The sequence below is a fragment of the Molothrus aeneus genome, chromosome 4, assembly GCF_037042795.1.
Source record: "Molothrus aeneus isolate 106 chromosome 4, BPBGC_Maene_1.0, whole genome shotgun sequence".
Taxonomy (NCBI): Eukaryota; Metazoa; Chordata; class Aves; order Passeriformes; family Icteridae; genus Molothrus; species Molothrus aeneus.
Window position 1 is genome coordinate 15,241,433 of NC_089649.1, and position 25,111 is coordinate 15,266,543.

Below are 25,111 nucleotides of genomic sequence, written 5' to 3' on the forward strand. Positions count from 1 at the left end.
TAGGATTTACAACAATTTAGCAAAGACAGAATCAGTGGAAAGAACCAATATTATTTTTGATTTTGTAATAATCTGAAATTCATTCTGGAGAGCCCTCTGTCATTAATGAAGTAACAGCTTCTGGACTGTTAATGATGTAACTGTTCTGAACTTATTTTTCTTCCTTAAAATAATAGCACCTTCCTGTTTGGAATGACAGTGCTGCATGGATATATCATGGCATCCACTGATGATGAAATAGTCTTCTTTGGTTGAGGATAAAAAAAGTCAAGAAAAGTTGTTTGTTTGCGTAAAAGAAGTCATATTAAGAAGGGAAATACTGGATTTGGAATTTTTGAGATCACAGAATGAACTAGGTTGGAAAAGACATTTTGAGATCATCAAGTCCAACCAAGATGGAAGGAATGAGGAGCTTCCAATGAGAAAAATTTTTTGAGGGCTACAGGACCTAGGCTACAGAGATCAGGAAAAATTGGTTATTGAAAGGCTTTCTAAGCCCTCCTTTAACCAATACAGTAACACTGGATTCGCACACAAATAATTTCTTCTGATTTCTTGTATCACAGCCTCTTTTTAGTTTGGAAGTGTGCTTATTAACTAGATGGAAGACTTGGGAATTCCATCTCCTGTGGCCTCACTGTTGGGGGAATGACAATGCCTGAATGCAAATCCAGGCTTGAGCCCCTCACAAAAACTTCAGCAAGCATTGTTACCCAATATCTGACACTGGGAAGTGTCAGGGCCTGCCATCACCCCTGCAGAAAACAGACTGGAAAGCTTTGCCTTGATATCTACAGCAGTGTCATGCACAGCACAGTCACACGTGAACTACAGACAGGCTCTCGGAGCATCATTTCTATAGAAATGTGGGTAGAAATACTTCCAGCATAAAAAAGCAAACTACAGCTTGGAATTGCACATTAAAAATAAAAACATCATCTAAAGGCATCCTTATCTTCCAAGAATGGGAAAAAGGGGAGGAGGTCTCTGAGATTAGAATTCTGAGACTATGGAAACAAATTGAATTATACTGGGAGAACTAAAAAAGAAATATCCAGTATCATATCTTCTCACAAATATTCATATTAAAATCCAAATTTGATTTTAAGTAATTTTTCATCCTGTCATATTTCTTTTTGCCAAATATAAAGTTCTGGCTTTTATCACCAAATGGAATATTCATTGAAACTTAACCTTTCACACAAATGCTCAAGTATTTGAGTATTTGTGAACTTTGGAAATTTAACAATCAATTCAAAATTTACTTTCTACAGACCAGCAATTTTGCAATCATTTCTGTCAGCTGCACAAGGTACTATCCCATCCTTGACTGACTGGTGCTTTTAGCAAAGGGGCTTGTACACTGTATATATTTTTCAAGTAGCAAATGTAAATCTTTTTTTATGTTACCTCTGTAAATATAAGAGTAACTTGCAAACTGTGAATCCAGTTATTTGCTTTCTTGCATTTTTGTACCTGTTCTTTTGAGTTACATCTGTTTTGCACATGAGGAGATCACTATGCACAGCAGTAAGGATTTGGCTCCTGTATGTATTTTACTGATTTTTTTTCCCAGTTTAAAATTCAAATAATTCACAAATAAGGAGTTGTTAGCTGAATAATTTTATGAATATTTTCAGCTAAAACATAAGAAGCTCAGTAATTAGATCAGAGTTTGCTGAATGCATATTAAGCTGAAATTACTTGGTCTCTTTACTCACTGCTGTAGGAGTAATTTGAAAAATAGTGGTAGTAATAATAATTTTAGTAGTAATAACTTTTCAGGTGGGTGTTCTGTGGGTTATGTAATATAGAGGATCTTTGTCTAGCCACAAACCTCCCACAATCAAGAGTGAGAAAGTACTGCAGGGTTTATTTCCCTCATACTTGGAAAACATAGGATGTCTGCCAGGGACCTGGCATAAAATACATGCATAATGCATTGCATTTAATTCCTCACTCTAAAATCTGTGTGAGATTTGGCTAGCTTTCCTTTTGTTCTGTTTATTTCCCTCTTGTCTCCAATCATGTCTAAAATGTTCGCTTTTTTTCCAGGTCACTTCCTGTCCTCTGCCTGATGTTGTGGCTCCTCTTCTCTCTCCCTTTTTCATTTTCAGCTGCTCATGCATGTGCTGTCAACTTGTACACATACACACAATTAAATATTTTGCACTCCTATCCAGTTATAACACGCTTAAAGCATTTCTTTCAGAAGGACATCTTGTCTGGATCTGAGAACATCAGTGGGTGCTTTTGTTCCCCTATTCCTTTTAACTCAGATCAGAAATTAGGTGTTAATTAGAAAACTAGGTGTTCAAATGTGCCCTGTAATATAACAAATTCTGTGAGTATCATCAGCCCTTTGTAAGAGTGAAAAGCAATCCAGGAAACATAAAGGACAGGATCAAGCATGTATGAAGCAGCCACTGTCAAGATGAGTGCCAGGACAGTTCCTAAATGTCCCTGCTGTTGCTGATACTGAACTGTTCTGCTCTGTTATTAGCAACCACAGCTGTTCTTCATTTTATTCAACTGTCTTAATACAATAAAGCTCTTGGGGTTTTCTTTTAGTGGCAAAATCTTGACTTGTCTCATACACTTACTGTGATTTGGTCCAGATAAAAATGTCTACTTTAGGATTATTGTTCTTTGCACTGTGCTATGCAGAGGAGGCAAGAAGAGAGTGTATACACGTGAAGTGAGATCCAGATCTTCACTTTTCTACTTCAACCCCTTTCTTCGTCAAAATCATTATGCCCAAGACATAAGCAAGCGTAAAAACTCAGGCAGGGAAATATCCTCCCTCTTAGTCACACTCAGGCACTGTTTAGAAAAAGAGTCACACTATCGTCACCATCGTGACCTAGAGTTTAAAAATGCCTGGGGGGCATCTGAGGCAACTTCGAAGTGAGCTTCCTCCGAAGTGTGAATGGCTGGCTTTCTGCCAGCCTCTTAAAACCCTCTCCACATGTGAGCGGCCATTGTTCCCCTTGGGCATGCACAGTTAAACCTTAATACACTGTCAGGGCAAGTCACTCCAGGGCTGTAGTAATGAGGGGAGTTTCACAATAGGATGTAGTTAGCACAGGGATTTTCCTGATAGGAAAAAAAAGAATCCTGTTCTAACTTAAGGCTGTAGTCTGCAACAGGAATAGAGTCAACAACGACTGAAAATATGGAGCTCTGGATTCACTCTACCGATTGACTCCATCTTTTATGTGCCATAGAATGCAAATCCAGGCTTATATAGAGGCAGTATATAGAGGCCCAAAATAATTATAAACACGATAACTTCCAGGGGCTTTTTTAAAGCAAGAATTAACTTTCCCATAGACCAGAAACAGTCCAGCTGTGACAGCACACTATTTACTCATTGTCCGTTCTAGAAAGCAGCCGTTAGCTAATGTGGAATTCTGTGCCCAACTTCCAGTGTCCAACCTAAGTTATTGAAGGTGCTCTGAGCTCTCATGGTTATTGAAGCTAGATTCAGTTCTTGTTTGCCAATATCAGAATCTGACTCTATACATCTGTTTCCTAACACACATCCTCTGCAACCACTTACTAGAGCAGCAACAGATAATAAAGAATATGTCCTTGGCAAAGTGTCTAAGCTAAGGGAGGAAATTAAATAGTCTGAGTCTGATCCTGTACCAGATTTTATACTCAAATGGAAACAGCATTTGGTTGTTGTGAGGATTAGCAAATCTGTCCTTGTAATATATATATATATATATATCTACAAAAAGGTAGCTTCAGCTGAGTTAGTTCCAATTTATAAAAATGTATATGACAGTGGAACTTCATCTAGTGAAACTGCAGTCATCATAATTTATCTAAAAAACTGTCTGTGCTTGATCTGTGATTTATTCCTTAGAGTGGTCCATGGGATTTTATTTAATGGGGTGGGCAGATATTGTTTGAGAAATAGAATTGTTTTTTTAGTTCTCAGACTCAAAAAATTGAAGTAGAACAGTTACGTGTATTACCTTTTTAAAATTTTTTTAATTTCTTTTTTTATTTATGACTTTGGCTAATGAGGTACTAATGCAGTAAGGAACTGTATTTTAGGTATGGATACTACCAAGTGATTTATCCACTGCAAACCTTATACATTGACTTTTTCTGTAAAGCCAAACCAATATTAATTTTAAAGCTTCTTTGCATCCCTGTACTAATACACATACTGCATTTTATTTGACAGTATTTCCTGTATTTAGAGGTACTGATATTTTGGAGTGGAACATGATCAAGTAACTCAAGACATAAAACCAACTTTTACAGAAGTCAAGTGTTCATCTGCTATTGCATGTTATGTATTAAAAAAATAGCAGAGGCATTAATTTTCAAACTACGTATGTCAAAGTATCAAAGCAAGTTTCCAACATATTTTTCAGTAGAGCTCTGTTAGTTTTGAAAGTTATCAGAATAAACCCTTTTTTATTGTCTATGGGCAGTGAGTTGAAAAGCTAATTTATAAGCCTAAAAAGCTTTACCAGAGCTTTTAAATACCTTTAAAAAACATCTAAAGTTCATTAGCCCAAGGACTTAATATTATACTTTGAGCCCCAAATGTGATGCTTGGCATAAGCCAGAATATAAAAGACCAGAATCTAAGTTATATCTGTATTGTAATCTGCCTGCTAAAAAGACCATGCTTAGTGCTCCCAGATTTAGGAAGTCTGCATGTGCAAGAACAGTGGCAAAAGAGTAAAACATACTGTACCTGTCCACACTAAGGGCACACAGGTTAAGGACTGTGATTCCCACTGATGCCTTCTGGATAAAGGGAAGGAATTTGCAAAGAAACTGTCCAAATTCTGTATTTCCAAAAGGCCACTTCTGAGCGAGGAGCTAAAGAGAAGATACAAAATAATCAGAATATTTAAACAGTAACCTAGCAAGTATGCCACAATTGTAGTTATTTCCTGTCTTAGACACAGCCAATGTAACCTTGAATTCTCCATAACTCAAGCATATCCTTGGTACTGAGTGGATCTGGGAACTAACTGCTACTGTGGAAGCAGAGAAGTTGGAAGTTTACATAAAATGTTGACCTCGTGGTGTCGCAATACTAAATTGCATTGTTGAAATTTCTTTTTTATTATTGTGAACCTGCCAGCAGTACTGAATAATGAAAATCCAACTCAAGCCTGTCACAAATGGTTGTGATTGCCGTGTCCCAGAACCAGGCAGTCACAACATAACTCAGGGTCCATAATGAAATACCTCAGAGCCAAGTCCTGGTGCTGCACGCAAGTAGATTCTTGTCATCATAAATGTACCATTGTGTAACTCATGGCAACATCCAGTGCCAGACTCTGAGGAGTGTGAAGAAAACACTGTGCAGGCATAATTTGTTCCATATCGCATTTTAAAGGACAACCGTGCAAACGTGTGGGCTGTGCTTCAAGGCAGCAGAAAGGCATCCATTGGAAAGATGTGAGTGACTGAGGCTTAGAGCAGTATTTCCAAGGAGGCATTTGCATAATAAATATTAGTACAGTGATTCATGGGCACAGTTGTGAAGAATTAGCATATAAGTAGTAATATTTCTAGCTATAACTGTTAAAGCTTTGAACTTGTATTGGAACTCGGCTTTGATAGCAATTGTACACACAAAATACAGGACACATAATTATTCAGGATAATCAAATCACCCTTCACATGTACTGAAAGGAAACTGGCAGATTACATTCAATGTAAGTAAGTGTAATAAATGAAAAATTATTGTCCATACAAAGCACTGAGCCCTAATTTAGCTATTTTAACTCAAGTAAGGATATTTCTATTGGAAAACAAAGTCACTAAACCTCCTCACTCTTGCACTACCATTTTGTTCATCTTCTTCTCTAAGTCTCTGCTGCTGAAACTTAGCAGTAGGATGTTCATGTTTTGAGAGTTAGCTTTGCAACCACAAGGACTAGAAATATTTTTTTAGTAGAAGCTTAGGTCCTGGAATACTTATCTGGTAAAAGTGGGTGTATTCTAGCTCTAGAATTAGAAAAACAAATTCTGGTTGTAACTCAGGACTATAGTATTCAAAGCAAACATTTTATTTCTATTTAAATTAGTGTTAAATTGAAGTATGCTAATAATCACTACCTTTAGCAATACAAATGTTAATTGTGGGAAGTTCAAATTCTGTCTTTACCTCAGTTAAGGAAGGTGTTACCTTTTTGGTTTTTCATAGCATGAGTTTTTCAGAGAACTTTGCTGTAGTGTATAGATGTTTATCACAAAATTCCACCTTAGTAGGAATTAATCTTCTCCTCATAATCCTGATGTGGATTTTTTGCACCCCCTCTGTTTTATATTCATTCATCACAATGCTGAGTTACTTGTGATTTTGTCCCCCAAATGATACCTGAAAAATGCTGGAAGCAGCTATGCACTCCACATTGCCTGTGTCTCTCTAGTATTATATTAATGTAATTTGATTACTTGCATTTCATTACACACATTTTAGCAACTCACAGTTTTCAGCCAGCTGGGTGGAAACTGTGGATCAAACTTATGTTTGCAAGCACCTTTGTTATGTTATCCCAGTTTAGGATAGTCACATTTGGTAAAAAGCAAACCCCTTTTTCTTAAAAGGCTAGGGATTGAGTTGCTAGGATTGGTGATTTAACTGCAGTCAGTACCTTCCGTAGCAAAAGCGATGAGTTTATATCTGCAAGCTCTTGATTAGCTCCTCAGATGCGATCTGTGTTTATAGACCGAATGAAATACATTTAAAACTCCAGCAGAACTGTTTTCAAGATAGGTTTGTAATAGTGTAACAAATGTTTGCAGAGAATATTCTGCATTTTGCCTAGAACTCTCATATGAGATTTCAGTTTTTATCACAAAAAAAAAAGTTGAAAAAAGAAGGGATGATCACCCATGATTACCCATAGTAATTCAACCATATTGTTGTAGTCACATGGAATTTCACCTTCAAACTCTTGGCTGGGTTTGGGTAAAATCAGAGTAGTTCTCAGGCTGGTAAGGCTAAATTATAAATGGCACTGCCATGGAAAAGCAGCTCTAGCAGACTTCTGTCAATTCCCTGTGCCAACCAGAGCCCCAAGACCCATTTATCATTACAGATCACACTTGAAAAGGCAACTGAAAGGCACCTATTCATTTCAGCCCCTGACTGTGGCTGTAGCTACACCAGAAACGAACAAGCACTTTGTAGTGACTGCGAAACTCTGCTACTACAAGGCAAATATTAGCTTCAAAAAGAAAAGGGTTGTACTTGAAAAAGGTTCACTAACTCATTACTCCTCATGGGGAAGCTTTATCATGCTTCCAGCATGTATGCTTCAACCCCACACCCCAGGAAGCTCTCCTTTTTTGAGATTAAAAGTATTTTATTCCTTTTGTTTCTTACACTTTCCACTAATTGAAGTAATCTCAGTACCAAACCATTAGACATTCTTTTCAAGTAGATTTTAATCAAAATCCCTGGGACCAGAAATAAGGTTTTTTGATTTCAAGATTCACTTTGCAATCATTTCTGGGGGTGTACTCCATTATCACTCCACATCAGCTATGCATTCATTACTTCCCCTTGGATCAGGTGCCAGTTTTTTTCTTCTGTAGATATTTTTAGTCAGCAAATCTGATCCTGTCTTTAGTTTTATTAATTTTTGCATCAAAACAAGTCCATTTCCCTCTGTCCTGCCCTAGCATGGTATGGAAATTTCAGAAGGAAATGATACATTTATTTTGTATTACAAAAAATGAACCCAAGAATTTAATTTAATTAATCCTGATTTACTTAGGTGCAATACAAGAACTGGAACTACTGGCTTTGCTCTTTAAGTGCTTTTGCATATTTTAATATCCAAACAAAATGATTATAAAATTCTAGAAAATTACATTTTATCTCAAGGCTCTAGGATAGAAGAAATCAGACTGATTGCTCCTACTTGTGTCCCAGTTCTCTGAGTTGTGGAAGTGGATTGTGCTTTTGCAAACCCACTTACAAAATCTCTGAGGTTTCAAAATAAGACATGTGGCAAAGGAAACGCACTTTTCCCTTGTGCAGTTTGCAACTTAAGAGTATTTCATACTGTGGTGCAATTCCTGAGAAAAGTGTGGTCAACATGTATTTTTGCACTGAAATCAGAAATCAAGACTGCTCTTTAAAAACTCACGAAGTGACCAGACAGCCACAGCTTTCTTGAGCATCCTCCCTTCTCTGCTGCTTTATATGGCCTCTCTGCCCTGAGCTGCAGCTGAAGACAAACAAGACATCAGCACTGAGAACATTCCTTTGCAGTGATTTTTAAATGTCACTCCGTTGATTTTATTCTGCTGCTGCTGCTATTTTCCAACCCCCCCTCAGTATGGTAGCTGATGTACAAAACATCAAGTCCCACTGTGCATCCCAAGCAATTTATATATAGTCTGAAAGAGAGAATGTTGTAGCCCCAGCACATGAGTGCTGCCCAGAGCATGCTCATGTGCAGCCACAGTGTTTATCCCATGCCAGGCTGGTACTGTGTGTGTTTGCAGGCAGATGATGGCCCTGGAGCTCAGCCCAAAATAGATGGGCTTGGTTGGGTGCTGGATTGGAGCTGGCTCTGAGCTGCTCTATTCAAACTCCTTCAGCTCAACAAGTGCATGTCAGGAGGTCCCCTGTCTCTGGCATGTGGCATTGAGGATGGCAGCAAAGGCTTCCTACCCGCCCTTTCCTGCTCTGATTTCATCCTAGTGCTCTAGAGACTGCCCCTTCCTATATCCATGTGGGACCATTGTTGTGCTGACACACAAGATGTTTTTCCCAGAAACTGGACTGTGTTCCTTACAAGCAGCACTTGCCCCTAATGCTGCTGTCATCTAGGACACTCTCCTGAGTTTCATGGCATTTAAATGTTCCATGATACTGCTGGAACACAACCACGGAAGTCAGCTTCTATTCTGTCTTCAGGAAAAACAGAAATACCTTATTTATTCCACAACTGAAGTTATACTTGGGCAGTAATGGAGAAAGGGACCAAGCCAGCAGATTTCATCTGTATAGGTACAATCCTGTTGTGTAAGTGACCAACATCTCCTAACTGAGGAGCAGCAGTTACAAAAGCAGAGTAGTCTGTGGTGATTTTCTTTCCTTGCCACATAGCCCAGAATGAAAGATAAGGGAAATTCTTTTGGTTTTGTTACATCAGCACATTTGGCATTGCTGGCTTTTTTTTTCCATTTATTTTTTTTTTTTTAAGGCTAGTTTCCTCTAGGCAATAATGAGCTGTCTGGATAAAGCTTAAATTGTGTCCTACAATTACATATACCCTTGTCTGATTCAAGGCATGGGCCAGACAAGGTATCTGGTGTTTTGGGTGGAATCCAGGTGATACCTGGCTCAGCACAGAAGTGTCTAAGTTCTGTACCACTGACTTGACTGCATTAAGTGACAAAAGATGATGGTTCTGAATGAAATGTCTCACCTATCTCTGATCTGTAAGACTGCTTAGTTAGGAATAAGGATGTATTGAGTCCTCAGCAGTGGTATTTTGATTGTGGTGACTGAACAGGGCCCTTCTGTCCTCATAAAATGTCATAGGGTAAGAATTCATTGTATGTTTTCAAGCATTTCCCTTCTTCCTAAAACACATATATACAGGAGAGAATTGCATTGCTGGACAAAGCTCATCCATTTCTTGCCTCACAAGTCACCTGTGCTCCACCACTTTGCAGGAAAGAGGGAGAGTTGTCAGGATGGAGAGGAACACAGTCTGTCTCTAAGTATTCCTTCCCACTGCTGAAGTGAAAAGCCTCAGATTTTGAAAGGACAGTGACTAGAGGAAAACAAAGAGTAGAGGAAAACAAAGAATGAGGGTAGCCTTCATAATGCAGAGCATAAGATCAGTATGTATATATATATATATATCTATATATATATGTGTGTGTGTGTGTGTGTGTGTGTGTGTGTGTGTGTGTGTGTGTGTATATGGTGAGGTGATTGTTCAAGCTTCTGCCAGCTTTAGGATAATTTGTTTATTTCCTTATACTTAGATTCACAGCCCTGACATGGTAGAGAAAACACACTGTATGTCTTCAACTCTTCTTTGCAGGAAATACATTCCTGATTTTGCTACAACCAAGAACTGTCTTTTTTCCACTTTGGGTGGATAAAAGACTGACTGGTTTTCTTCCTGGAAGGAAGAAAGGTTATGTGGGGATGCATGAGAACCATGAAAACATTTTTTACTCTGAATTGCCCTGCCAGAGCTTTTTCTGCTATTTTGCTTATCTTAGCCTGGCTGAGTAAAGGTGAATGTAGCAAAGGGTCTCATGCCATTCACTGAATGCCTACAGTGTTTTTCTCCTGCTTAGGCAGCTATGGAAGGGAATGTATAGTTTTTACACAAGGGAAAATAGATTATACTTCAAGAGATCCTGAAAAGTAAGGAAACAAATGCCCTGGTTTTGCAGCTGAACATTCTTTCTCAACTAACTGAAAGAAAAAGAAATCCTGTTTTAGGTTCTTGTTAAAACGCTTATATTTATTACAAAATTCTACTTAGCAGTAAAGCATTCCTAACAACCCTAGGCATCTCCCCTGTGGTATTTTTGCTGTTTACAAAGCAGGATTACTTTCCATGGTGTTGGCTATCTTCCCATCCTGTTAGGTAAACTGTTTCTCAAGCTGAGCTGCTCTTCTTCAGGGAAATGAGCTGCAAGGTGTGCTTATGTGCCTGGTGATTTGTTGAAAGGAATTTTTTCAATCCCTGGGCATAATATTTCTTTTGTTATTCTTCCAGCTGTGTTTTCTTTTGTGCATTGCTAAAAAGAGTGACAGGATTTCTAAGAAGTTACTGCAGAACCCATAAGCCCTGACTATGCACAATCAAAACAATTCCTTGTTATCTGTAGAGTTCAGCTGGTTGAGAAATAAAGACAGAAAACACACTAAAATATTCTCTTAAACCTAATGTGTCTAAGTACTGTACACTATTTCAAATCCACAGGCCAGCAAGACAGGCATGAGATGAGGAGTTGAAGATGAGGGAGGAGCTGTGCATTGATGGGAACATATGTCCCACTCCCCAAAGAACAATCATGAGTTAAAGGCAGAGTGGATCTTGAGCTAAGACCTAGAATATAAAATCTCTTCATTGGCTGCTACCCTGGTATGTACATTAAACACACTCTGCTGGGGAGCTGCAGTTTGTAAATAGAACAGATTCCTGATGGATTTCTGTTCCCTGCTCCATTTTGGGAAATGTTTGCCTTCAGGACTCAGTGGTCAATTCTTGTGCTACCTCTGGGTTTCTGCTGTGTTTGGTCACTACATGGAGACATACACCTGAATAAAAGGTCCTGTGTGGAGCAGGTTCTATGGATTTCTGCATCACACTGGGTTACCCATTCATTCCTTCTGGGAGTCCCTGGTAAGAATTTATTGAAAACCAGAGTGTAGTTGTTCTGGGGAATTTCTCAGAATTTCCTACTTGTGTTGGTACTTCATTGAGAAATACACACTATACATATGAAAACTTCTGCCTTTAAAGAAGGGTATCTTTCCTAAGTGCCCTTACCTTTTTGTGTGCTGTTGGCTTGGCTTTATACTCCTTTGGCACGAAAGATGCCACTTGTTCTATCAGCTACAAGACCAGTGCCAATGTGGTTAATTAGCATCCCCATGTAGGTATAATTGTTAATTCTGTTGGTGAAGGTATTCAGATATGCCAAATAATTTTTGATTCAGAAGGGATTGCTCTGACACTTACACATGTGCTCTAATGCTGAAAAATGTCCATGACTAGAAATGCTTTAGCTGAGTCTTCCTTTACTGAAGGCAGAATGGATGAACATGTTTGCTTGCTGTCAGGTACCTTCTATATTTAGATTTTTAATGTTCTGGGTGGACTACTCAGATTTAGATAGGGCTGCAACTAAAGTAAGCATGAGTACCAATTAACAAACCAAAAATCCCCCTGTTTTATTGAAGCAAACATCTCCTTGAGCTGTCTGAGCAGTGAACGCTTGATTTTTTCCTGGGTAGATATCTTCCACTTTGTAACAGTAAAATTATTAAGAAAATGTTATTAAAAAACAGGTAAAAAGCTACCTAATTTGCTTCATCTACTTTGTAAACTAATGGTTTAAAGAGTTAAGCATATTCTGATCTAAGGCAATGCAGTTTATGTCAGTCCTATGTAGGCCAGTTTCCAAGAAATAGAACTCATTTTTATGTTTTTCTCTGAAGTGCGTAAAACTGGAAGCAGAGACAGCTCAGACTTCCCAATAGCAGTTAAAATTTTGCCATTCTAAAGGTGAGAGCCTTGGTGCAGAGTGTATCAAGCTCCATAAGCTCCATGAGGAAAGAACAGTGGACAGCAGTGTCTGTGGTGAGTACCTGCTGTTGTTCTGTTGCTCTGCTATGCTTCAGCCATGGGAGCAGCAGCAGGAACAGCCATAGGGGTTTGCCAGAGCTCAGAGCAGCCAAGGCAACAGTGGTGCTGTGGCTATCCTGCTGCTGCCTTTGTACTGCCAATGTAAAGCCTTTATGGAAAGCAGCCCTCTAAGGAAGTTTTTTTGCATTGCATCTGACTTTATTTGCTAAAAATGCACATGGCAATGATGGGTAATGCAGGTGATCAGCAGCTTTCAGTTATGTGCTAATGCCACCTGATACAAGAAAAGGATCCCTTCTCTTCTTCAATGCCTTAACCTTACCTCTACAGCTGTGTAAAATATGAAACTTTTATTTTCTGCTTGTCTTTTCCCTGCAGAGAAATAATTCTTACTGATATGAGGCTTTAGGCTTTGACATCCTGAATGTCTGAGAAAGGTATGTTTTGGGCAAAAAGGAGACTATTTGGCTCCTGGTGGTATAAAAATGTGATTGAAAATTAAATTGTCTTAGTTTGGTCTATTAAGGTTGGATTTATTACAGTCACCATTCCTGTAAAACTCAATTTATTAAGATTTTTACTGCTGATTTGATACTTCAAGTGGATATATTGTGGTAATTAAGTGTAGTGTTGCTTTCACATATCCAGAATATCTTCAAAGGACAGTAAATATTACTCACATTGCAATCCAATTAACAATAAGGGGAATCCACTATATAATTACAGTAACTGGGCAAAGTAAGGAGTGAGTTTTTGAGCCTACTATACCACAAAGAAAAGTTAAAAACATCAAACACCTGAGACCACATCTTTAGTTGGCATAAAATACATAATTACTTTTTTTCCCAGCATCATATCTTTGTTAATTGTGTAAACACATAACAGAATAAAGGACTCAATTCTCCTGGGATCTTACATTGCCAATTATTAAAATTTTATGGCTGCTTCTTTCTAAGGGTTTGAAAAAATGGATTTGAGTACCAGTAGCATTACCTATTTCTCTTTTGAAAGTAGTATCAAAATAGTTAAGGCTACATTATGTTTCAGGAAAGTGACTATAATTATTTCTGATATTCAATTATAATTACAGATATTATACATTTTTCTATACAATTAATTAATCAATTAATTAATAATTAATTCCATATTTGTTATTTTAATATGCAGCTGAATGCTTGTTTAGTCTGATTTCAGACCTGTTTTGTCCTAAAACTGAAGATCTGACCTGAAAGTTATGAAGTGTTTGAAACCACTCATATGTAGGATATGAACATATGGTTCAACATGAGGCTGACTCTGAAACTAAAAGAATCTTTTTAAATGAAGTTCAGAAGGGTACTACTTTCTAACGAAAATTCCTTTCTAACAAAAATTAAAACACGTGAATTTTTTTCCTTAAAAACCTATCACTTCAATTATCCAATAATGCTATTTCCAGGGGCTACCTTTCACACTGTCACTCAACAAGAGGAGCTGAAAGGTGACACAGATTTTAGGATCCCTAGTGGTGCAAACAGGAATGGCATTTGACAAACTTTAAACCCAACTCCTAATGTAAGCATCCACATTACTGAATGGTTCATATGAAAAATGGACGATACTACTACTACTACTACTACTACTACTACTACTACTAATAATAATAATAATAATAATAATAATAATAATAATAACAATAATTTAATTTCTTATCAGATGTACCAGAGCCCCCTTATAAAGCCATAAATGCTTCCCTGTGTCACAATTCTTGCAGCAAACCTCAGACAACAAGGTGGTTGTATGTGGCAATTTATAAGTCATTTATTCCACAAGTTAAATAACTGAAAAATAACTAAAAGCTAGAATTAAGCTTTAAAGTTTATTTTAATTCTGCCTTCTTACATGTTGAAATTGACAGAGATTGGTGTCAAGGGCTTGCAGTTTTGTTCATAGTCTTTATTTATCCAATACTTCTCTGCAGCACAAAAAATAATTTCTCATGTAGGCTAAGGAAATTTCATTCATCAAATCAGAACCATAGTTCAGCTCATCATGTAAGACAGACCTAGACAAATACACCTATGGAATTCTAGAGAAGTGACAGAAAAATAATAGAAAAAATATATTGCAAAATAGTCAAGAGAATATAAAAAAAAGTTTGTTGCTTTCAACTAAACTTCCAAAGAAGTTTTCAGAAGATCATCAAAGGGCAATTTTGAAAGGCATAATTAATTCCATATTTCCATTCCTCTTTGCAAAAAAGAAGCAGAGCTCTTGAAAGGTTAGAAAAAAATTGTGAAATAAAAATTCTTGTTCTGTCTCAAACTTAGCTCTGAAAAAAACTCATGCCATTTTTCCTTAAAATGTACTATCAGATATACCATGAGAAGTGAGAACACTGCCTTAGCAATTATCCATAAAGACATAAGGGTAATTTACCAGAGGGGAAACTGTAATACATCATGGGAGGTGCAGTCATGGAATCACTGAATGGTTTGGGTTGGAAGGGACCTTAAAGATCATCCAGTTCCAACCCCACAGCCATGGGACACGGATGGACAGGGACACCTCCTACTAGCCCAGGTTGCTCAGAGCCCCATCCAGCCTGGCCTTGTGTAGGCTCTGAGTCCAGCTAGGAGCCCCAGTCTGATGTCCCATAAGGCATTCACCCAGTTGTGGAAGACAGGAGAATCTCAAATCAGGCAGAAACTAATCTTTCTCATAAATTTGTTAATCCAAAATACTCTGCAGATATCTTATCAACAAATTGACGCTTTAACTTCCCAGGTAGAGTATTGAAAAGTGTAAACTAGAATTTGCGTTAAATCACATCCATAACTATTTACAGTCATCCTAGTTTCAAATTCATGTTCTATTAAACCCAGTTCAAGTTAAAAGACTCATCTGTAATATATACAACTGGAAGATCAGGACCAGGTGCTGCATTTCACCATAGATAATATCACAGAATCATAGAATCACTGGGCTGGAAGAGACCTTCAAGATCATCAAGTTTAACCTGTTCCCTGACCCCTCAACTAAACCATGGCACCGAGTGCCACATCCACTCTTTTTTTAAACACATCCAGGGATGGTGCTTCCACCACCTCCCCAGGCAGACAATTCCAGTACTTTATCACTCTTTCCATAAAAAACTTTTTCCTGATATCCAACCTATATTTCCCTTGATGCACCTTGAGACTGTGTCTTCTGGTTCTGTGAGATGCTGCCTGGAGAAAGAGACCAACCCCCAGCTGACTACAGCCCCTTTCCGGGAGTTATAGAGAGTGGTCAGATCAGCTCTGAGCCTCCTTTTCTCCAGGCTAAACACCCCCAGCTCCCTCAGTCATCCCTTACAGGGTTTGTGTCCCAAGCCCCTCACCAGCCTCGTTGCCTCCTCTGGACGCGCTCCAGTGTCTCAATGTCCTTCCCAAACTGAGGGGCCCAGAACTGGACACAGCACTCAAGGTGTGGCCTCACCAGTGCCAGGTGCAGAAGAAGAATGACCACCCTGCTCCTGCTGGCCACACTACTCCTGATATAGGCAGGGATGCTGTTGGCCTTCTTGGCCACCTGGGCACACTGCTGGCTCATGTTCAGTTGGCTGTCACCAGTACTCCAGGTCCCTTTCCTCCTGAGCACTGTCCAGGCGCACCATCCCCAGCCTATAACGTTGCAGGGGGTTATTGTGGCCAAAATTCAGGACTTGGCACTTGGACTTATTAAACTTCATCTTATTGGACTCTGCCCATACATCCAACCATTCCAGATCTCTCTGCAGAGCCCTCCTGCCTTCCAACAGATCGAAACATGCTCCCAACTTGGTGTCATCTGCAAATTTACTAATGAAGGACTCAACACCCTCATCCATGTCATCAATAAAGATATTGAATAGAGCTGGCCTCACCACAGAGCCCTAAGGGACACCACTGGTGACTGGCCCCAGCTGGATGCAGCGCCATTCACCACCACTCTCTGGGCCCGGCCATCCAGCCAGTTCCTAACCCAGCAAAGAGTGCTCCTGTCCAAGCCGTGGGCTGCAGCTTCTCCAGGAGTGTGCTGTGGGAGACAGTGTCAAAGGCCTTGCTGAACTCCAAATAAACAACATCCACAGCCTTTCCTGCATCCACCAGGTGGGTCACCTGGCCATAAAAGGAGACCAGGTTGGTCAAACACGACCTACCCCTCCTAAACCCGTGCTGGCTGGCTCTGATGTCCGGCCATCCTGTAAGTGCTGCGTGATGACACTCAGTATAAACTGCTCCATAACCTTACTGAGGTCAGGCTGACTGGTCTATAATTACCAGGATCCTCTTTCCCACCCTTTTTGTGAATGGGCTTCACATGGGCCAGCTTCCAGTCCTCTGGAACCTCCCCAGTGAGCCAGGACTGCTGGTAAATAATGAAGAGTGGCTTTGCAAGCTCATCTGCCTGCTCCCTCATCACCCTGGGCTGGATCCCATGTGTGCCATGGATTTATGAATATCCAAGCTGCTCAGCAGTTTTCTGACTGCCTCCTCCTGGATAACAAGGGGACCATTTTGTTCCCTGACACCATCTCCCAACCCAGAAGGACAGTTGTCCTGGGGACAAGATGTCTTCCCACTAAAGACCAAGGCAAAGAAAGAGTTAAGCACTTTCACCTTCTCCTCATCTGCAGTTACTGAGATCCCTCCTGCATCCAGTAGAGAACAAAGGTTGATCTCACCCTTCCTTTTGCTGTTAATATATTTATAAAGACATTTTTTATTATCCTTTACAAAAGTTGCCAAATTAAGTTTGAACTGCGTTTAACCTCCCTTAATTTTTTTCCTACATGCCCTAGCAAACCCCTTAAATACTTCCTTAGAGACCTGACCCTCCTTCCAAAGATGATACATCCTCTTTTTATTTCTAAGTTCCTTCAAATCCTCGTTGCCCATCCGGACTGGATGTTTGCCTTGTCAGCTCATCTTTGGGCACACATGGACAGTCTGTTCCTGTGCCCTCAAGATCTCTCTTTTGAAGCACGCCCACCTTTCCTGGACTCCTTTGTTTCTAAGGGCTGCTTCCCATGGAACTCTCTGAATAAGTCTCCTAAATAGGCCAAAGTCTGCCCTCCAGAAGTCCAATGTAAAAGCCTTATTGATGTTCCTCCTGATTTCACCAAATATCAAGAACTCTATAATTTCATGATCATTGTGCCCAAGTGGCCTCCAACCACCACATCTCCCACCAGCCCATCTCTGTTTGTAACACAGTCCCTTCTCTGGTGTGCTCGCTCACCAGCTGTGACAAAAGTTGTCATCCACCCACTCCAAGAACTTCCTGGACTGCCTCTTTTCTGCTGTGTTAAGTTCCCAGCAGATGTCTGGTAGGTTAAAGTCACCCACAAGAACAAGGGCTGGTGTTCCTGTACATTCTCTGGCTGCTTATTAGAATATGTTGTCCTACCTCTTCCTCCTGGTTGGGTGGACAATAACAGACTCCCAGTGCCTCTGTACAAATGTAATATATGCACATAGAGAGAATTTTTTGCATTCATTAATTCAAACTTTATGATCTTGTCCTAGGAATACCTATGTTATAATGCAGTTATGATGTCAGTGTTATAAAGATGCAAAATGCATGTTTTAAAATCGTTTCCTTAATTTTAAAATCCAGTTTGAAACCACAGGGCACTAGTTATTATAAAACCATGCATTAAAATGTTTCGTTTAAAACACATGTAAATAAAATCATTAGAATCTTTATGGCTGAAATTGTGAAGAACTTTTTTTCTTAATTATATGACATATATATTATATTACTTAGTGTTTTATTTACAAACAGAAACACTTAATGTTTCTACTGAAAAAAGAAAAAAAAAGTCAGATATCCTATCAGCTATGTACCTGTGTACAGTCCACAAAGGGACAGGTACAAGCTTACAAAATTCTTTGATGATTTTCTAAGATGATTTTCTAAGATGATTCTAAGTTAGTATCAATGAAATATATTAAAAAAAGAGCTCAGTTCTGTTCATTCAAGCATGTTCTGGCTTGAATTATATTAGTAAATATAAATTGCATCAGAAAAAGCACTGCTTTATGGCTTTGTTTAATTAAATTGGAAAATCAAAACATTGGGACGAGATAACTTTATACCAGATAAAAGAATTGCTGAGGAGCCTTTTTACACTTTGACAAATCCAGATGAAATTTAGTATTTCAGAAATGGTCTGTGATATAATTAGAATAATTTTGAGACTCTGCTATTAATGAATATTGAATGAAAACCTTAAGGCTCAACTTAACTGATGTAATATCTCCCTTCAAAGTCATAATATGAAGCCTGCATATCACAGGGAGTATTTTCTGTAAAAATATAAAGTAAGGATTGGATAATATAAAAATAGTAGCTAGTTCATCAAGGAGGAGAACAGTTTATAAAAAGTCTTCCCTCATAAATTCTTTTGCTAGCTGTAGCAGCGATGAGAAATGAAGAGCTCCTGTGAAATGCCCAAGGCCACACTTTGGTTAGGAGCTAAGAGCTACATCATCTTTAGTGGGAGATACACTTGTTATTGATGGAGGTGAGACCTGAGAGCAAGGGGTTTGTTGCAGAACAAAAAGGAGTTATATTGTTTCCTTAATTGCACAATTCACTGACAAAAGAGCACTAAATAGAGGAGGAAGCCCAGAGAACAGCCAGGGAACTGGTAAGGAACTGCAGCTGGAATGGGTGGTGGTGTCCTACCTTGTACACGATGATGGGGATATCAATGACAATGTAGATAAGGTCTCCCAGTGCCAGGCTGGCTATCAGTGCGTTCGGGCCGTTCCTCATACACTTGTTCTGGTAAATGATCCTCAGCAGAGTGGCATTCCCAACCATCCCAATGATGAAAATAGCACAGGATACCACGGTGTTAATGTATTTGAAAGTTTCAGCAATCTTAGTCTGCTGGGAACATTTGACAGTCTGGTTGGACACCGGGGGCTGCATGGTGGTGAGGAGAATGCTGGATTCCGTCCCTGAGAAGGTGGAAAGGGGATTTCCCGAGTCGCTCCGATTGGAAATGTCTCTGTCAGAGCTGTCACTGAGGACAAATCCCGGGACCAGCAGCAGCAAGGAAACTCTTAAACACAAGGCTTCCATCCTCAAGTCACCAGTGAGCAAATTCAGTGAGACAAGACCTTCGCTTTTTTCTTCAGTATTTCAGTGAGATACTTCTCATTTTTTCACCTGCAGAGAGAAACTGTAAGCAAGAAAAGAAAAGGAAAAAAAAAACCCACATAATCAGTACAACAGATAGTCTAACACATCTGTTTCTCACTTAGGGAAGATATCTGAGTGTTCAGCCTCTGCAGCACATATGTAGCAACACCTGTTTATACTTACTGTGCTGCTCTGAAATCTAGATTACCTCCATTACTTGTCTTACAAAAGGCAAACACAAAAAATTTCTTAAGTAAGTGATAGCTTATGCAAATAAGACCCCACAAAACCCTGCTGAGACAGAATTTGTATAGGGATGTAAAAAATAAGGGGGATGAAATTCTGTTTTAAAATATAGTCTTGCAGTCGACCTGTCTTGGAGACTTCTGAATGGTATTTTAGCTAAAAGAAGAACTTATTATTTTTTCTTTGAAAAAAAGTGGTAAAAGCACTACATTAAAAATTAAAGGTAGTAAATTAATCAATTTTCTGAGTATTTTTGAGGTACTGCAACAATTAGACTTGATAATATTTTTGTCTGACTTATTACCTGGATTTCAAATGAGAACTGATAAGACATGTATTTCAAATCAAAATCTGGACCAAATCCAAAATCCCTAAATAACAGGAGGAAGATTTTATAGTCCTAGGATAGGCCTCCAGCCAGGAAAATACCTTCAAACTCTGTCATCTGGTTCTGAATGTAATTGCCATGCAAATCATGCTCAATACTTAGCTACAGTGAAGTTAATAATAAAAAATTAAGCTCTTTAAGGATAAAAAAAATACTTGGTTTAGTATTCTAAGCAACAGCACATGACATTTCCAGGTACGGAAGAAAGCATCATAGAATCCTGCCCTAGTAAGTGTGACTGCCTGTGTGTAAGCACTGCCACAGTGTTTGTAGATACCAAACCTCCAGTGAAACCAGGGATGCCATTTAAGTCCATTTTCTTGAAACCTTGGTTTAATTTAAGATTAAAATTTTTTACATGGTTTATATCTGCAAAACAAGACAAAGTGCTTCAGTGTTGACAAAAGAAGAGTAGCAAATAAAGTATTTATAACTCTGATTTCCAGGGACTCGCCTGAAGTATTTGGGAGGATCCTTTTAAATAAATGAATCCTAATTTCATTCCCTGTGGGGCTGTTAAGTCAGAGTTTATAGCAAGACATTTACCAGAGAAGGAGGGAGAAAATTTACTGATAGTACTTCTGGAGGAGGCAGAGTATAAATATTTACTAGTATTGCAGGCTCCTGTTGTATGTGGTCTGTGGAAGTGTGTGTGTACCTCTGTGGAGCAGCAGATGCGATGCTAACCTGAGTATTCCTGTCTGGAATGCAGGGTGCTGTCCCTCACAGACCAGGGATCCACCTTTCAATCCTTGTACTGCTGTATTTGAGATCAGCAACTGGCCAACTGCGAGTTCCCATGGACCTAATTTCAAAGTTTAACATACTAAATAGTAAATCCTTCTTTATTTAATGAAATTAAATGCTGCTTATGACAGTATCTCAGGGCACTTAGCAGCAGCATGGTGCAAGTGTTTTCACTTTAGGTTTCTAAATCTTACTACAAAAAACAGAGATGTTTGACTGTAACTCTTTTCAGGCAAGGATTAATACTTGTATTATTTTCTATGGTTATGGTTCCTCAATTTACAGATGGCAAGCATGTATCACTATTAATGGTTTTCCCAAGTAAATGTGATAAAGCTATGAACAGAACCCACAGCCCTGTGTTTTAGTAGTTATATTAGTTTCCTCCTTGCTTTGTGACCCTTTTTGTGAAAATCAGATGTATGTATCATATAAACATGGTGGTAGCATGGCAGTCATGCCGCCAGCATGCAAAGCTGGGAACAAAATTGCCAATTACCATCTCTTCCCTCTCCCGGAAGAAACTTTTCCCTAAGAAGCGAAACGAGAAAGTTTTTAATAGGCTAACTTCTAAGGGTACTTTTTTATAGATTCCTGACAGCCCTTCATTCCTCTGTGCATATTTTTAAAGTATTTATCTTGTTGCAGAATATAACATGCAGCCTGCCTCGTATGAGTACCACACTGGCATCCCTGATAACTTTCTGTGATGAAATAATCTAGGATTATCCTTCACACACGCAGCCTGGGTACCTGGAGAGTGTGAGGGTGCTCTGTTAATGCGGGAGCCTCCCGCCTGTGTTGTGCTGTGGATGCAGGGAACTGAATTCCTGACTTGCCTGGAGTATCAAGCCAGAAAAATTCCCATCCCGAGGTTCGCAAGAAGAGACTGTACTAGTGGAAATGAAATTGTTCCAAAGACCAGCTAAAACGTTAACAGTGCTTAATGAGTGTAAGGCAGCTGAGATGTGAACAGGAGCAAATGAAGAGGAGCAGGGCAGGAAGGCACTGAAGGGAACAACGCCGGCAAGAGGGATTTTCTGGGCTGTTCCCAGCGAGAGCTGCCGGGGAAGCCGCCCGCTGCTCCTTCTCCAAGGCGAGAGGAAACACGCTCCTTGCTCCACCAGCGAAGGATCAATTCCAGCATGCACTGGCAAACCAGCGCTGCCTGCCCTGCAGCCTATATGGAGAGCCTCTGGCCAGATCCATACATTGTTAAACTTTATGCAATAGCAGTTCCCCCAAGCTGCCTTGTGCCCGTCTCTTGTTCTCTCTCCCTTCCTGTCTCTCACACGCTCACAGCCGCACACAGAGGCGCACCGAGTCCCCGTCCGGGGGTTTCCAGCGGTGCGGGAGGTGCCCGCGGCTCGAGCCGGGCTGTTCCCGGCTGTTCCCGTCCCGGGATGGGTTGGGGGCTCCCGCAGCATCCCGCACATTTCCTTCCCCCGCCGCGCCCGCCTCCCCGCCCGGCTCACCCTCATGCTGCCGCCGCCGCCGCCGCCGCCGCCTCGGAGAAATTCTCCGGAGTGGCTTTTCCTGGGATAGTCTTACCAGACCCTCCTGCCTGCGTCTGACTGGGTGGAATTGAGAATCTCCACCTCCGCTACAACAGTGAACGAAAGAGACAGACTGGAGAAGTCGGAGCGTCCCCTCTTCACTGCCCCCTCCCCCAATTAAAACAAACCTCCAGCCCGAACTGAGCCCCTGCCAATGTTAAACACAAAGGCTGCCTCCCGGGCACAGGGGAACACGGAGCTCCTTAACTCCTTCCTCGCTGAAACTGAGCGCAGCTCCTTCGCTGGGCTCATCTAAACCACACCGGGAACCCACTGCTGTAGCTGCCTGCTAATGGCACGCAGGATTCTCAGCAAGGGTCTCTACCTGATCCCACCAGACGGCAGAAGATCCATGAGCAAAAACTGATCCATGAGCAAAATCAGATTTCCGTGGGAAATCTGATGAAATAAACCTCTTCTGCTTTGCATTTGCCCCCGGGCTGGCGGGGATCAGTCTCTGAAACAATCAGTAAAATTGTGTGTGAGAGAGTTTCAAAAATGCTGGATCCGTAAACAGAAACTGCTCCTGAGTGAAAATTTCTTTGATCCATCCAGGGCACATCTTGATAATACATTTTAGTTGCATTTACAAGGATAATAAGAGTGTCATTCCTATGTTTCCTATTACTATTCTTCTGTCAAGACAGAGGTGCAAAAAAATCTATGCAAAAAAAGTGGAAAGTTCACTTATACCTAATGATATTTTCTCACAATGAGAAAAAAAATGTGTATCAGAGGGAGCAGCTTGTACAGGAAAGAGTTTCAAAATCCCTTCTGTCATGCCAGCAAGTTTATGAAATTTTGAGTCCTTTGTTGAATCATTTCAGGTTCCTCATTTCCTGGCAAGTTTTCATCTGGTTGTACCACAGAAATGATTTTCTAAACATATATATGGGCATCTTCTGAATAAAAAAGGCAACCTTCCTAAATAAGATGTAAAAATATGTTGTCCTAAAACTGCAAAAGCAGACTGAAAATATCAATAGAAAATGTGATGCTAGTGGCCTGAAGAATTAAAATATCTGGCACTAAATCATGTAGGATTTTTTTTTAACTTTTTCAGTTTTGCATAGATAAAAGTATGTTTCTGTAATATGTTTGAAATCATCTGACAAATCTTGAACAGGAAAAACCAGCAACTGGATCGACTGGATTAGCAGTATTTTATTACTTGTAGAAAGTCATCTCAGTTAAATGAAGTGTCAAAGCACAGGATCTTTGAAGGAACATACATGTTCAGCTGAGAATCACAAGGAGCCTACTGTTTGCAAATTAGGTAGAAAGTTTAATTCAAAATCTCAGGTTGCTGTGAAGTCCAATAAATGCTGATAAGCCACTAAATTATCCATATACTACTAAAACAATTCTTTACAGTTTGGTCATAGATGCTTAGTATTAATTATTTGCTTTGTCAAGAATCATCTTCATGGTAAGTTGGAAAAATCATTGAAGAGCTGGAAAGGCTGTTATTAAAGACCGTGTGCACTTTATGGAGTGCTTTATTGAATGCAACTCTTAAATCTCTTGTGTGTTCTCTAAACATGGTTAATACCCAATTCCTTTCCTGGGATCCTTTGACCTTTATGTCTAAACAATTAGAGCTGTAACAAAAAAAAAAAAAAGGCAAAACAAAGCAAAAAAGTATATTTCTGATCTCATTCAAGCACACATTTTTTTATTCCAATTCATAATAACATGATTCCATGCATAACTGTATTTACTATTACATGAAATAAATGTAATGAAATTATCAAATTTAGTATGCTGTAAAAGATCTATTTCTAGACAGCCTTTATGACTGCTTCTTTACTGACAACCCACTTAAGTAGTATTAGCTATTAGAAATTACTGATCCATGTTTTTTGTTATTTGTACTGTTGCTGATTTTTTAAATGAACCTTTGTTTTGTCTTTAATCTTCTAGGTGTCTAAAGCTCAGTTGATATCTTGTCTTAAACTAAGATAAATTCAAAAATTATATTTAGTGGTTCCTGCTTTTATGGTGTTCAGGAAACTTACATGGAATAGGAAGTTTTCACATAGGAATTATGAAAAAACTGTAGTTGCAAATGCAGCTGACCTCAGCTACTGGGAAAAGTGATAAAATGCAGTTCTTTACACTAAGATATTTTCATCTCTTAGAGACACTTTCACCATCATTGTAGGACTGCTGTCCTGTGTGGGGAAGAGTTGACTGAGGACTCTGTGTACCAGTTTCAGCACAGTGAAAGTGTTTCCTCTGACGTCTTCTGTTTTGTGTCTTCAACAAACTGCTTAGCTTGTCTCACATAACTCCAGAGATTCAGAGTAAGGGCAACATATCAATCTCATTAGAAAAAAATCAGATTGCATTTGCAGCTGGAGTTGAGAAGACTATCAGCAAATATCAGCTTTTATAGAGCTATTGATTTCTGTGAAGCCTTCAGGTATTAGAAAGAAATACTTTCATTTTATTGGATTGAAAGGTGTGTTAGCAAATGTATTACCTGTTAAACCACTTACCTCCCCAGATTTGATATGAAATAGGAGCATATGATCATCAAGTTGTGGAGTCCTAAATCGAATTGCTGAGATTCAAAAGACCATAATAAAACCAGGCATTGTCTATAATTGGCATTTCCTTGAGCAGTCAGTTAGTGGCTTTATAACCTGTAGCATTTTCAGAAAATC

The 25,111-nt window shown here is 39.4% G+C and overlaps 1 protein-coding gene across 2 annotated transcripts in view; it reads right to left on the reverse strand.

Annotated features, from left to right (window-relative positions):
* Positions 1-22,516, reverse strand: part of EDNRA (endothelin receptor type A) — a 33,069-nt gene extending 10,553 nt beyond the window's left edge. The window contains exons 1-3 of one of the 2 annotated variants that reach the window (XM_066548952.1): positions 22,362-22,516; positions 19,044-19,532; positions 4,724-4,851 (exon numbers count right to left, since the gene is read on the reverse strand). In XM_066548952.1, coding sequence (XP_066405049.1) covers positions 4,724-4,851; positions 19,044-19,445 — 530 coding nt within the window. In that variant the 5' untranslated portion in view covers positions 19,446-19,532; positions 22,362-22,516. Of the gene's footprint in view, positions 1-4,723; positions 4,852-19,043; positions 19,546-22,361 lie in introns of both variants that reach the window. The other variant, XM_066548951.1, reaches the window with a different exon arrangement.
* Between the last annotated feature and the right edge of the window lie 2,595 nt (positions 22,517-25,111).